At 42.7% G+C, this 13,206-nt stretch overlaps 1 protein-coding gene and 1 long non-coding RNA gene across 14 annotated transcripts in view; one reads left to right on the top strand and one right to left on the bottom strand.

Moving 5' to 3' along the window:
* BEND7 (BEN domain containing 7) overlaps positions 1-3,568 on the bottom strand; it is a 79,882-nt gene extending 76,314 nt beyond the window's left edge. For 10 of the 13 annotated variants that reach the window (XM_064592044.1, XM_045874396.3, XM_045874398.3 and 7 more), the window contains exons 1-2: positions 3,424-3,558; positions 1,059-1,142 (exon numbers count right to left, since the gene is read on the bottom strand). In XM_064592044.1, coding sequence (XP_064448114.1) covers positions 1,059-1,142; positions 3,424-3,484 — 145 coding nt within the window. In that variant the 5' untranslated portion in view covers positions 3,485-3,558. Of the gene's footprint in view, positions 1-1,058; positions 1,143-3,423 lie in introns of all 13 variants that reach the window. The other 3 variants (XM_064592050.1, XM_064592051.1, XM_064592048.1) reach the window with 3 other exon arrangements.
* LOC135364501 (uncharacterized) overlaps positions 3,472-13,206 on the top strand; it is a 32,181-nt gene continuing 22,446 nt past the window's right edge. Inside the window, exon 1 of the long non-coding RNA XR_010411705.1 lies at positions 3,472-3,605. This is a non-coding gene — a long non-coding RNA (uncharacterized LOC135364501). The remainder of the gene's footprint in view (positions 3,606-13,206) is intronic.

Here is a 13,206-nt window from a genome sequence, read left to right as displayed (position 1 = left end):
TCACTCCTGCCCTGTCTCCCACTTTCTGCTGCCTTGCCGCGCAGCACCCAGCTCTCACCCTACTACTGGGGGTGGGGAAGTGTGCAGGATGGGCAAGGTGGAAGCCACATGCCACTGTTTACTCTCTACTCCTACTTCTCCTACTTTATGGGTACTTCACTCTTAGTGGCAAAATCGCAGGTTGTTTGATTTTGGGTTCATGGTCTGCAAATAACAAACTGTACATGCAAGATCCCTCATGTACGGCATTTGTATCAAAAGCTGCACTTGGAGAGACTGGCAATGCTTCTGACTACCTCCTTATTCATCATGCAGCTACCCTTGTCGGATGGTCTCCCAGACACTGCTTTTGCTCAGCCCGTCCCTGAGGTGAGCTGGGAATGAGGAGGGTAAGAGCAAAGCATGGCTAGTCTCTCTGCCCACAGATATCGGGGGGAGATGCACACAAGGCCAGGAAAATGATAGCTAGTACCCTCAAGAGGTGGTTGGGTGGACAATCACACTTTGATTTTCCTTACGCTTTTTGACTGTAGATTTGATTTAATTTTGTCATGGCAGGATTAGCAACCAGGCCACAGAGGTGAAGGGACATTATAATAAGACAGCATATTAATCCTCTGTCCCACCCAAGGCAGAAGCAAAACCAAACAAATAGCAGCTTCCTGGAAATTGAATTTCTGTTATCCAGATGTCAAAGATGTAATATCCCAATTACACAGACTATTGCTAGTGAAGCATGCCAGCGAATATGCAATGTAAATGGGGTGAGCACAGAGCGACAAACCTGCACCGTCAGCAGCTGGCTCTGGGAGTGAGTGATAATTAGCACTGTGTGTAGACACTAATAAACATTTATGTCTGAAATTACAACTTTTAGCAATGTTAATAAGGGATATATTGGCAATCTGTAAAATAAAAGGTCTTGAAAAGAATGTCATACATTAAGCAATGGCAGACATTTCCCGTTCTGGCACAATCTTTTTTTTTTTTTCCCCCTTCCCCCTAATTGCAAATGGCCACACTGTTTTGCTGAGAAATTAATTGACACAGGAACCTACCTAAATAAATGGGTTGGGTCTCTTTGGCCTCCCCATTAACATCGTTGCTGAATTCTGAGATCTTATATACCTCATGGTGATAATCTGGGATGAGAAAACAACCAAAAATTAAAATTCTAATGACCTGCAAGTTATGAATAAACAATAACAACTAGACTCTCATTATATATAAGATGTAGAATCTATACTTAAATAAATTATAAATATAATTTCCAATAACTCGATTAACCACCGAATTCGTAGTCACTAATAATCCCTAAAACTTTGCTTACTCTGAAGAAGTACACAAACTTGAAATATTACTTTGACTTTAGAAAACAGCTTTGCTGATCACATGGTTTTCACAGTAAATTTGGCCCAGAGATGCCAATTACTAGGCCTTTTTGCTTTCAAATGACAAGTATGTTTATAAGGGAGAGAAAAACCCTGCCCAATCATAGGCCAGGGGGTGATTCCAAAATTATCTCCACAACTCATTTCCATGAGTACAGTATATCAATAGCATGCTTTAGGGCAATCCAACACTCAGTTTTCTCAGTTTACCCAGCAAAATCCCAGCCTTTAAGCAGTTTACGGGAAAGCACACACGAAAAATACTGATTTGTTATTTCAAATATAGTATAGTCTAGATAAGAAAGCAAGATTCTTGTCTTTCACACAATCTTTTGCATTCAGCTACTGCACTTTAATATGCAAGTTTATTTGCGAAAAATGCACCTGCAGAGCAGAGAGAAGAATCAGACCCATAATTTAAAGAAAAGGAAAATGAAAAACTTGCTATGTCAGTCAAACTTTAAAATACAATACTTTATGAGCTTCCTTATTCTCTACGGAGGCTGCTGGGCTTGCCAATGGTCTATTTCTAAAAAGTAGGATCGTCTAGGTAAGAAAATAGAGGTTCCTTCTTAACAGCCATTCTCTTTTTTGTGGCAGGAGACCTGACAGGACAAGGTCTACAAAACTACTCTCACTTTTCAGATAAAGTAGTTAAGTTCCCTGAGGTCATAAATAAGAAAGCAGTCTACATTCCTGAATGAATCAATAGACCAACAGGCCAGTCACGTATGGAAGATTTTTAAAGTACAAATGACTGAGTAATCCACACAGAGAAAGAGGGAAGAGCCATATATTTTGAATACGTAAAACTGTTTCAGGCCTCTTTCATTAAACAGTATCCAAACTAAATCAGGGGAAACAGATATGTGCAGATCTTCAAAATGTCTATAGTCAAACCATTTTCAGGCTAGCCAAAAGCAGGCTTTATTGAATCTACATCATAGTTAGCTCAGCTTAGTTTGAAAAGCTCTATTACTTGGAATCCCCCTCTAATTTTCATCACCTCACATGTGACTTCCCCAGGTTTTGAAACAATCGCCTTGCTCTCTGATGCCAACGCTAGATAAAACAGAAGAAAAGGGACAGGTTCTGTGGTTTGGTTTTGACCTCTAGTTGACTCAAAGAAGATATTTAAACAGCGTGATTCTAAACTCAGTATCAGGATTTGTGACATTAGGACGAAAAAAGTCACCTGCCTCTCATTTAAGGTGACACAATGCATTTTAAGAGACATATTTTAATGTCTGCTCTTAAGTTCTCATCGTCTCTGACAAAGTCCAGTAAGGAAAATAAAGCCTCTGACAAGTAACTGAACACAGGCAAGGCGATTCAACTTTCCCCTCCCCTGATAAAATAGACCCAAGCCAGAAAACCGCGGTGTACACCTGTTAAATCGTCAGGAACGGGCTGGAATTTTTTTTTTTTTTTTTTTTTTTTTAAATAGGGATACTTTTCTGACCGATAAGGGATCTATTCCAAAACACCTTTCCAACCCAAATAACGTCTCTAGAAAAGATGCCGGAGGTCATCAATTCTCATTTGGCCTCGTACACCTAATGAGCTTCTTTCTGGTTCTTAAAAGAACCACCACCTTTTCTGCTACTGTTTGGGGGGAAGAAAAGCAAACCCACAACCATTGGTCGGGATCCGTGTGTGCACGGCCTGCCGGAGAGGCAGGTCTCCCCCAACCCCCAGCCCAGCCACCGGAGTGGAAGACCAAAGAGGCTCTCGGCTCCCCAAGTGTCATTGTTTGCTAATTTCCTGATGTGCCCTCCGACTTGTTTACGCTGAATAACATCCTGCCTCCCCCCGCACAACTTTCCCCGCCGCGCGGCGTCTGCGGCCGCGGCCCCCGAGGGAGGAGATTCGGGGGTCCCGGAGGCCCGGACCCCCGGCGTGGACGCGCGGCCGCGGCGCGGGGCGCGGGGCGCGGGGCGGCGGGCCGGGCGCGGGGATGTTTACGCGGCGCCAAGTCCTCCCTCCGCCGCCCGCACGCCCCCCGCCCGGCCCGGCGCGGCCCGCCGCTTACCTCGGCTCACCAGTTTGAAGCTCTGGGATTTCCTGCTCCTTTTCCTCTCGGAGAACTCCATGGTGCTGGCAGGAGGCAGGGGCTGCGGCCGGGGGCGGCCGGCGGGCGGAGGGAGCGGCGGCCGAGGCGGCGGCGGCGGCGCTGGCTCCTGCCACCCGGCAGCGGGGAGCACCAGGACCAAGGTCCGCGTCTTGAATCCGCAGGGGGAGGCGAAGGCAAGGGAAAAACCACCTCGAGCCCACTCGGGGGCTGCGGCTCGCGGGGTCGGCAGGAGGCGCTTTCCCGGAGAAGTTGCCCCCGTCTCGCCGCCGCCCGGTCCCCTCAGCACGCCCCCCGACCCCTTCTCGTTCCCGGTCTCTGTGCCACACGCAGCCGGAGCCGAACTTTCCGTTGGGGAGCGAGTTGGGGGCGGGGAGGGCGCGGCGCGGCGGGCCGGGTGCTGCCGGCGCCCTGCGCGCTGGCCGCGGGCCGGCCTGGGCGCTGCTCCGGACGCGGCGGCGGCGGCGGCGAGCGCGGCCCCGGGGACGCGGCGGGCGGGCCGAAGGCGGGCGGGCCGAGGGCGGCGGCGGCGGCGGCGGGGTGCGAGCCGGGTCGGGGCGCTGACCGCCCCCGCGGGAGGAGGGGCGCCGGGGAGGAGGCGGCGCCGCCGGGACCCCGGGGCCACCTGCTGGCGGAGCGCGGCCGCCGCCATCCCCGGGGGCCCGGACCGCCGCCACCCACCGGCCTGGACGCGCGGCGCCCTGAGGAGGAGCCGGAGGCCGCGGCGCAGCGCCCTCGGCCCGGCCAGCCGGCCTTCCCGCGGGGACTGCGGGCCCGGCCGGACGCGGGGGTCGGGGGATCGGGGCGCTGCTGCTCAGGGCCCGGCTCTCCGCCCCGAGCTCGCCAGCCTGTCGCCGCCGCCCCCCGGGGCCGAGCGTGTTACACGGAGTGCTGGGTGGCGGAGACCCTCCGGCCAGCCCACTCCTTGCCCTGAGATCCAGGATGTCGGAGGGCCACACTCACGGGCTCATGCAAGTTTTAGAAAACACGCACACACACACAACTTGCCCCTCTGCGCTCTGCAAGGAAACTAAGAGATTTGAGAATTTACTGGTGAGGAGAGTATAGAAAAGAGTGAGCTTCAATTTTTCTTTACCTCAATACAAAGAGGGTTGTAGGAAGACCTGGAGTTATATTCAAGGAGACAGCTTGGAATGTGGGTCCTGGAGAGGGTGGAAGGAGTGAGGGGTGCAGCGTCAGTTCTGCGGACTCTTAGGGAAGAAATGGCCAAGGCAGGTGCGGGGGACTCTGCCGCGTGGTGTAATAGTGACAAAATAATTGGCAGCAACAGAATGCTTTTATTACTTTTATGTAATATTCTTCTCTGGGGGGTTGGAGCACGCTGTTTCCTTCTCACAACCTCTTTAGGATGGGAATGGAAGAGAATTTTACACCACCTGGGAACGGCAGTACAGGACTATAACCGGACATGCTTAAAAGTACCTCACCAAACTGACCATTCCTAGACCTAAATGCAAAGAGAGTAAAGAGGTGGACAACCCATTCAGCACGGTAGCAAACTCAGGTGGCCCCCAAAAGAGTGGCGAGGAATAAGGGAAAAGGGTATGTTGGTAAATGTGATACATTTCACCCTGGGTCGCCCTCAGAGGAGGAGACAGCCACTCTGTTTCGCTGGGATACACAGAATAGGACAATTTAGGAAGGGGGAAGTTGGAGGCAGCTAACATACACACACCAGGAAACAAAACCGAGGAACAAGGTAATCAAATAGTGGAAGCAGGACCTGGTATGCTTTCTGAGGTCTTAGGGGGTAGGCGGCAAGTGAGGAGGCTCTATACCTGGCCAGGTGTGAGCAGAAATGTCCATTCACTTCCCTTAAGCAAACCTTAACCAAGAGGTTCTTAGCCTTTTTTGGGTCACTGTTTCCTTGGAGATTATGCTCAAAGCTCAGGGTCCCTTTCCCAGAAAATATGTGTAGGACACACAAAATTTTGTATCGTTTTCTGGGAGTCACTTAGACCCCTTGGAGCTCTCAAAGGTGGCAAAAGAGACTAAAGTGATAAAAAGGGATTAAATCCACTATGTTACTTGGTTCTCTTCCATTCCTCCCTCTTTCTTTCTTTAAAACCAGGCAGTAAACATCTGATGATGTTTTGAATGTTTCTAAAGAAACAAGCATACTATTTTATTCCCTAGCCTGGGATCCTTTCTTTTTTGTGATGTTTACTTAAATGCTATCCCCAGAGCCACAAGGTTATGCACTATACTGGTTGAGGAATATTTAGGATCCTTCCTGCCTTGGAGCATAAAATGAGATTTTATTATGCTTAAACTGTGGTGAAATCACTGAAAGTGTCACACCAAGAAGCAAATCCCTAGGGGAGAGATGAACAACTTTGCATTTTCAGTTAGAATAGAAATACGAGTTCCACATACAGAAGAAAATATTTTTTATATAATAAAGAATGAAATATTTTGAAGTAACAATGTTTTTAGATAATAATAATTTTCCCCAACCCTTTTACCTGGCTCAACGTAGATGGTCTATGAGTGAGTTGGTCTACAGAGGCCATAGGTCAGACCTGTCCTATTAACACATAGAGAAAATCAACAAATACTTTTTATTTTTCACATTGTGCAAATCACTATGTATTTTTTAATTTTTCATATGTGTAGAACATCTTTTTTTTTTTTTTTAAGATTTTATTTATTTGACAGAGAGCGAGTGAGCACACGAGCAGGGGGAGCAGCAGAGGGAGAGGGAGAAGCAGGCTCCCCGCTGAGCAGAGAGCCCAATGTGGGGCTTGATCCCAGGACCCTGGGTTCATGACCTGAGCCGAAGGCAGACACTTAGCTGACTGAGCCACCCAGGCGCCCCTCACTATGTCTTTATATAACAAAAAGTATGTATTCATAAATAGCCTTAGGTAAAGATTAATTATGATATTTAATAAAAAAGAGATTGCTTTAAGCAGTGGGTGTCTGTATTTGTTGCTTGAGCTGCCATAACAAAATACAGTAGACTGGGTGGTTTAAACAATCGAAATTTATTTTCTCCCAGTTCTGAAGACTAGAAGTCCCAGATGAAGGTCTGGCAGGCTCAGTTCTTGGTGAGAGCTCTCTTTCTGGTTTGTAGATGGTTGCCTTCTCACAGTGTCCTCACATCACAGAGAGAAAGAGAGTTCTGATCCTTTCCTCTTCTTTAAGGACACTAATCCCATCGTCAGCACCCCATCCTCATGACCTCATCTACACCTAATTACCTCCCAAAGCCCCTACCTCTAAATACTGTCATATTGGGGGTTAGGGCTTCAACATATGAATTTGGGAGAACACAATTCAGCTCATAGCAGTATCATTTTTGGTGAATTGAATGTAGCTTTTGTGTTGGGGTGTCCTGGAAAGTCATGTTGGAGATCTATTAAGGTTATTCCTTTGCCTCAACAGCATAAAGCCCTGAAAAGTTTTAGAACTACAGGTTTACAAATTATTAAAGTTCAGGGAAACCTGGTTAAATATTCTGTGACTTCATGGGGGCCAAATATACACCATTCTAAAACTCAGTTGATTATAAAGATTCAACATAGATTTTAATTGTTGACAAAGGTAATTTGGCTAGAGAACATTTAAGCAATTTTCACCCTAATTCTTAAAACTCTTTTGGAAATTCTGTCTTGAGAGAAATAGCGTTATGAAAATTTTCATCTTTAGCTCTCTGGAGTCCAATAGAAATATAATGCAAGCCATGTATAGAATTGAAAGTTTTCTATTAGCCACATTAAAAAAACTAAAAATAAACCAGTTAAATTCATTGTAATATACCTTATTTAACCCAGTGTATTAAAAATGTTATCATTTTGACATGTAGTCAATATGAAAATATTAGTAAGATATTTTATGTTCTTTTTTGTATGAAATTTTGAAAATGGTATGTATCTTATACTTAGAGGACAGATCAATTCAGATTAGCCAAATTGCAAGTGCTCAGTAGCCGCATACGGCTAGTGCCTACCACACTGGACAGCTCTGATTTAGAGGAGCTACGTGACTTGAACCACGCTATTTATATATAGAGAGATGATTGCAACCTTGTTTGTTTTATAAATAACTCTCAAAAAGGAGATAAGCAGGATGGTATTATTGGGCTTGAAACTTTATAAATCTTTGATTGGAGTCTCTGGAATTGAGTATCCTGTCCTAGGTAGATTCTAGAATCCTTCAGGAAGATTTAACATGAGGATAAAGATGAACTTTTCAGTTGAATGATAATTGCCCATCAGAAGGGTCATGGAAAGAATGGGCAGCTCTACTTTAGTACCAATTATCAATTTATCAGTTTGTTGCTGGCCTAACTCAAGGTTCCTCTTTCATTTACTTTATGGGTTTTAGTTATTGTATTTTAAAAGAATGGAAGTACTATTTCTAAGAGATGACTTAAGTGAAAATGGTATCTTGGAATGCTCCACAAATATTACCTTATATTGACATGGGACTTCTCTTATAGGAGTGCAAAGATATTTATACATTATCTAATTCTCTTAGTTGCTGTATGAGGTTGGTAAGATAGAACTATTCCAATTTTGCAAATGAGGAAAATCCTAAAACTTTTTTAAGTGAAACTTAGGAATGGTATACTGGTTTTCTGATGATCTTAAATGTGATGCATTAACCTTGCTACATTTCTGTCATTTCTTTGAAATAAATATTTAATGTTCTTTTTTATTAAGATCTAACTTATATATGGTAAAGAATATAAATCTGATGTGTACACTTCAATTCCTTTTACTTAGGTATGCATCCATGTAAATTCCCTACCCCCAGATTAAGATACAGAACATTTCCAGCCCACCAGCAGGCTCCCCTGTGGTTCCCCTGCCCATAACCCCCCAGGGAAACCACAGTTCTAACTTCTGTCACCATACCTCAATATGTGCCTGTTCTTGAACTTCATATAAATGGAATCATAGCATATGCTGTTTTGTGTCAGGCTTCTTTTGGTCAGCGTTCTATGTGTGAGATTCATTCATGTTGGGTATAATGGCAGTTCACTCTTTTCCATTGTGATGTGTTATTTCATCATCTAAATCTACCACAGTTTTTTTTTTTTAGTCTATTCTATTGTTGATGGATATTCTTGTACATATGCTTTTTTCTATTTTAATTGAGTATATTAACGTACCGTGTTACATTCACTTCAGGTGTACAGTGTAATGATTTAACAATTCTATACGTTACTCAGTGCTCATCAAGATAAGTGTGCTCTTAATCCCCTTCTTTTTCATCCATCCCCCACCCCCACCTCTCCTCAGGCAACCACCAGTTTGTTTTCTGTTTTGAAGAGTCTGTTCTTTTATTTGTCTCTCTCTCTTTTTTTTTTCTGTTTGTTTGGTTTGTTTTTTAAATTCCACCTGTGAGTGAAATTATATGCTATTTGTCTTTCTCTGACTCATTTCACGCGGCATTATACCCTCTAGGTCCATGCATGTTGTACATGGCAAGATACCTCTTTTTTATGGCTGAGTAATATTCCATGGTATATCTATACCACATCTTCTTTATCCTTTCATCTATGGATGGACACTTGGGTTGCTTCCATATCTTGGCTATTGTAAATAATGCTGCAATAAACATCGGAGTGCATATGTCTTTTCAAATTAATATTTTAATTTTCTTCGATGAGTAACCAGTAGTGGAATTACTGCATCATATGGTAATTCTATTTTCCATTTTTTGAGGCATCTCCATACTGTTTTCCATACTGCACCAATTTGCATTGACACCTACAGTGCACGGGGGTTCCTTTTTTTCCACATCCTCACCAACACTTGTTGTTTCTCATGTTTTTGATTTCAGCCATTCTGACAGGTGTGAGGTGGTATCTCATTGTGGTTTTGATTTGCATTTCCCTGAACATCTTTTCATGTGTCTGTTGGCCATCTGGATGTCTTCTTTGCATGAATGTCTATTCAGTTCCTCTGCCCATTTTTAAATTGGATAATTTGTTTTTTTGGTGTTGAGTTGTATACTTTATGTATTCTGGATATTAATCCCTTATTGGATGTATCATTTGCAAATATTTTCTCCCATTCAGTAGGTTGCTTTTTCATTTTGTAGATGGTTTCCTTTGCTGTGCAAAAGATTTTTATCTTGGTATGGTATCAATAGTTTATTTTTGCTTTTGTTTTCCTTGCCTGAGGAGATATATCTAGAAAAATTTGCTAAGGCCAATGGCAGAAAGATTACTGCTTATGTTTTCTTCTCAGTTTATGGTCTCAGGTCTTACATTTAGGTCTTTAATCCATTTTGAGTTTATTTTGTGGATGGTGTGGGAAAGTGGTCCAGTTTCATTCTTTTGTATGTAGCTGTCCAGTTTTCCCAACACCATTTGTTGAAGAGACTGTCTTTGCCATATTATATATTTATGCCTCCTTTGTCATAGATTAATTGACCATGTAAGTGTGGGTTTATTTCTGGGCTTTCTATTCTGTTCTATTGATCTATATGTTTATTTTTAGGGCAGTACCATACTGTTTTGATTACTATAGCTCTGTAGTATATCTTGAAGTCTGGGATTGTGATACCTCCAGCTTTGTCCTTCTTAAGATTGCTTTGGCTATTTGGAATCTTTTGTGGTTCCATATAAATCTTAGTATTATCTCTTCTAGTTCTGTGAAACTGCTATTGGTATTTTGATAGGGATTACACTGAATCTGTAGATTGCTTTTGGTAATATGGACATTTTAACAATATTAATTCTTCCAATCCATGAACATGGAATAGCTTTCCATTTATTTGTGTTGACTTTAGTTTCTTTCATCAGTGTTTTGTAGTTTTCAGAGTACAAGTCTTGGTTATCCCTCCTTGGTTAAGTTTATTCCTAGGTGTTTTATTCATTTTGATGTAATTGTAAATGGAATTATTTTCTTAATTTCTTTTCTGCTACTTTGTTATTAATGTATAGAAACACAACATATTTTTGTATATTGGTTTTGTATCCTGCAACTTTTTGGAATTTTTAATGAATTCTGTAAGTTCTGTAACTATTTCTGATAGTTTTTTGGTGGGGTCTTCAGGGTTTTATATGTACAGTATCATGTCATCTGCAAATAGTGACAGTTTAACTTCTTCCTTACCAATTCAGATGCCTTTTTATTTCTTTTCCCTATCTAATTGCTGTCGTTAGGACTATGTTGAATAGACAGTACTATGTTCAATAAAAGTGAAGGGAATGGACATTCTTGTCTTGTTCTTGATCTTAAACAAAAAACTTTCAGCTTTTAATGTTGAGTATGATATTAGCTATGGGTTTTTCACATAAGGCCTTTATTATGTTGAGGTATGTTCCCTTGAAACCCACTTTTTTGAGAGTTAGCATAAATGGATGGTGAATTTTGTCAAATGTTTTTTCCACATCTATTATGATGATCGTATTATTTTTATCCTTCATTTTCTTAATGTGGTATGTCACATTGATTGACTTGCAGATATTGAACCATCCTTGCATCCCCAGAATAAATTCCACTCGAACATGGTAAATGATCCTTTTATTGTATTGTTGAATGTGGTTTGCTAATATTTTGTTGAGGATTTTTGCATCTGTGTTCATCAGGGATATTGGCCTATAGTTTTCTTTCTTTTTGCTTTTTTGTAGTATCTTTGTCTGGGTTTTGGTACCAGCGTAATGCTGGCCTTGTAGAATATATTTGGAAGCTTTCCGTCCTCTCCATTTTTTGGAATAGTTTGAAGAGAATAGATATTAACTCTTCTGTAAATGTTTGGTTGAATTTACCTGTGAAAACATCTCATCCTGGACTTTTGTTTGTTGGGAGTTTTTTGATTACCAATTCAATTTTGTTACTAGTAATTCGGCTATTCAGATTTTCTATTTCTCCCTGATTCAATTTTGGAAGATTTTATTTTCTATTTAGCTTGTGTTTTCATTCTCAATGTTCCCCCCCCCTTTTTTTTAAGATTTTATTTATTTATTTGAGAGAGAGAGAGCAAGAGGGAGCACCAGCGTGGGGGTGGAGAGGTGGAGGGAGAGGGAGAAGCAGACTCCGCACTGAGCAGGGAGCCCGATGCAGGGCTTGGTCCTAGGACCCTGGGATCATGACCTGAGCTGAAGGCAGATGCTTAACCACCTTAGCCACCCAGGCACCCCCATTCTGCATGTTCTTAACATCCTTCATTTTATTTTTTGAGAGAGAGAGCGATAGTGAGAGCAAGTGTGCACGTGAGCACTTGGGGGGGTGGGGCAAAGGAAGAGGAAGAGAGAATCTCAAGCAGGCTCCATGCTCAGCGTGAGCCTGGCGCAGGGCTTGATCTCACGACCTTGAGATCCTGACCTGAGTCAAAAATCAAGAGTTGGAGGCTTAACCGACTGAGCCACCCAGGTGCTCAGCATCTTCATTTTAATGACTCTAATTTTATAAAACTATTTATGTCATGTTTAGAAATTATTTTCTATCTGTATAAACTTTTCTTTTAAACTTGAATTTGTCAGTATTTTAGTTTCCTGAGGCTGTTATAAGACATTACCACAAACTTTGTGATTTAAAATGATAGAAATTTGGTCTCTCACAGTTCTGGAGGCCAGAAGTTGGAAATCAGTATTGCTGGGCTATTGTCAAGGTGTCAGCAGGGCTGTGTTCCCTACAGAGGCTCTAGAGGAGAATCTGTTCCTTGTCTCTTTCTGTGCATTTTCTCATCCAGCTTCTGGAGGCTACGGGCATTCCTTGGCCTGTGGCCACATCATTCCCATCTTTGCCTCTGTCTTCACAACATCTTTTCCTCTGCGTGTGTGAAGTCTCTCTCTGCCCCTCTCTTATGAGGACTCTTATGATGGCATTTAGGGGCCACCCTGATTATCTAGGATCATTCCCTCTCTCCCCTTAATTTAATCACATCTGCAAAGTTCCCTTTTCCATAAAAGGTTATATGCACAGGCTTCAAGGATTATGACATGGATCTTTTGGAGATCCATTATTCAGTCTCATAGTCCAATTCACTCCAGAGTAACTAAAACTTAAGGCAAGATGGTGATATTATAGACAAAGTTCTGGCTGGGTCTTGGAAGACTTGAGTGTAACTACTTGTGCAAAATTTTAATATCTGTGGGCTTCAGTTTCTTTATAGGAATAGTAATATATGCCTTCTCAACCCTATAGTTGTTTGGTGGTGAAATTCTGCATATAAAAGGGATTTGAGGGACGCCTGGGTGGCTCAGTCAGTTAAGTGTCTGCCTTCAGCTCAGATCATGATCATGATCTCAGGACTCTGGGATCAAGTCTCGCATCAGGCTTCTTGCTCAGTGGGGAGCCTGCTTCTCCCTCTGCCTGCCGCTCCCCCTGCTGTGCTTTCTCTCTCTCTGACAAATAAATAAATACAATCTTTTAAAAAAAAAAAGGGATTTGAAATATTAAGATTAGGGTTGTGTAGTATTAATCCATGTTATATTTGAGGAGATGCAATTCAGTACTTTACTCCTGGATTGCAATTCTCATTTTTGCAGCCTCAGAGGGTCCAGGCTGTGGGGGGAGTTAACTTGGATTCTATCGCAAACATTGGAGACAGTGTAGCTTCATAGTTTGGAGTGTCCCTCTGGAATCAGACTTTTTGGGTTTGAAGCCCAGCTTGATTGCTTCCTAGTGGTACAGTCTTGGACAACTTGGGGTCTGAAATAATAGAGTACCCTTCCAGCACTCTATCCAGAGACAATTTAATATAAAGAATTGTTAACTAGTAGAAGGGGCTAGCTACTTACAGGAGTAAAAGTTACGTGCC

This window comes from Mirounga angustirostris, unplaced genomic scaffold (genome assembly GCF_029215605.1).
Source record: "Mirounga angustirostris isolate CCGP_5_RB_7025 unplaced genomic scaffold, mMirAng1.0.hap1 SCAF_5, whole genome shotgun sequence".
Classification (NCBI taxonomy): Eukaryota; Metazoa; Chordata; class Mammalia; order Carnivora; family Phocidae; genus Mirounga; species Mirounga angustirostris.
Note: the sequence above shows the minus strand (reverse complement) of the source record. Positions and strands in the feature narration are given on the sequence as shown.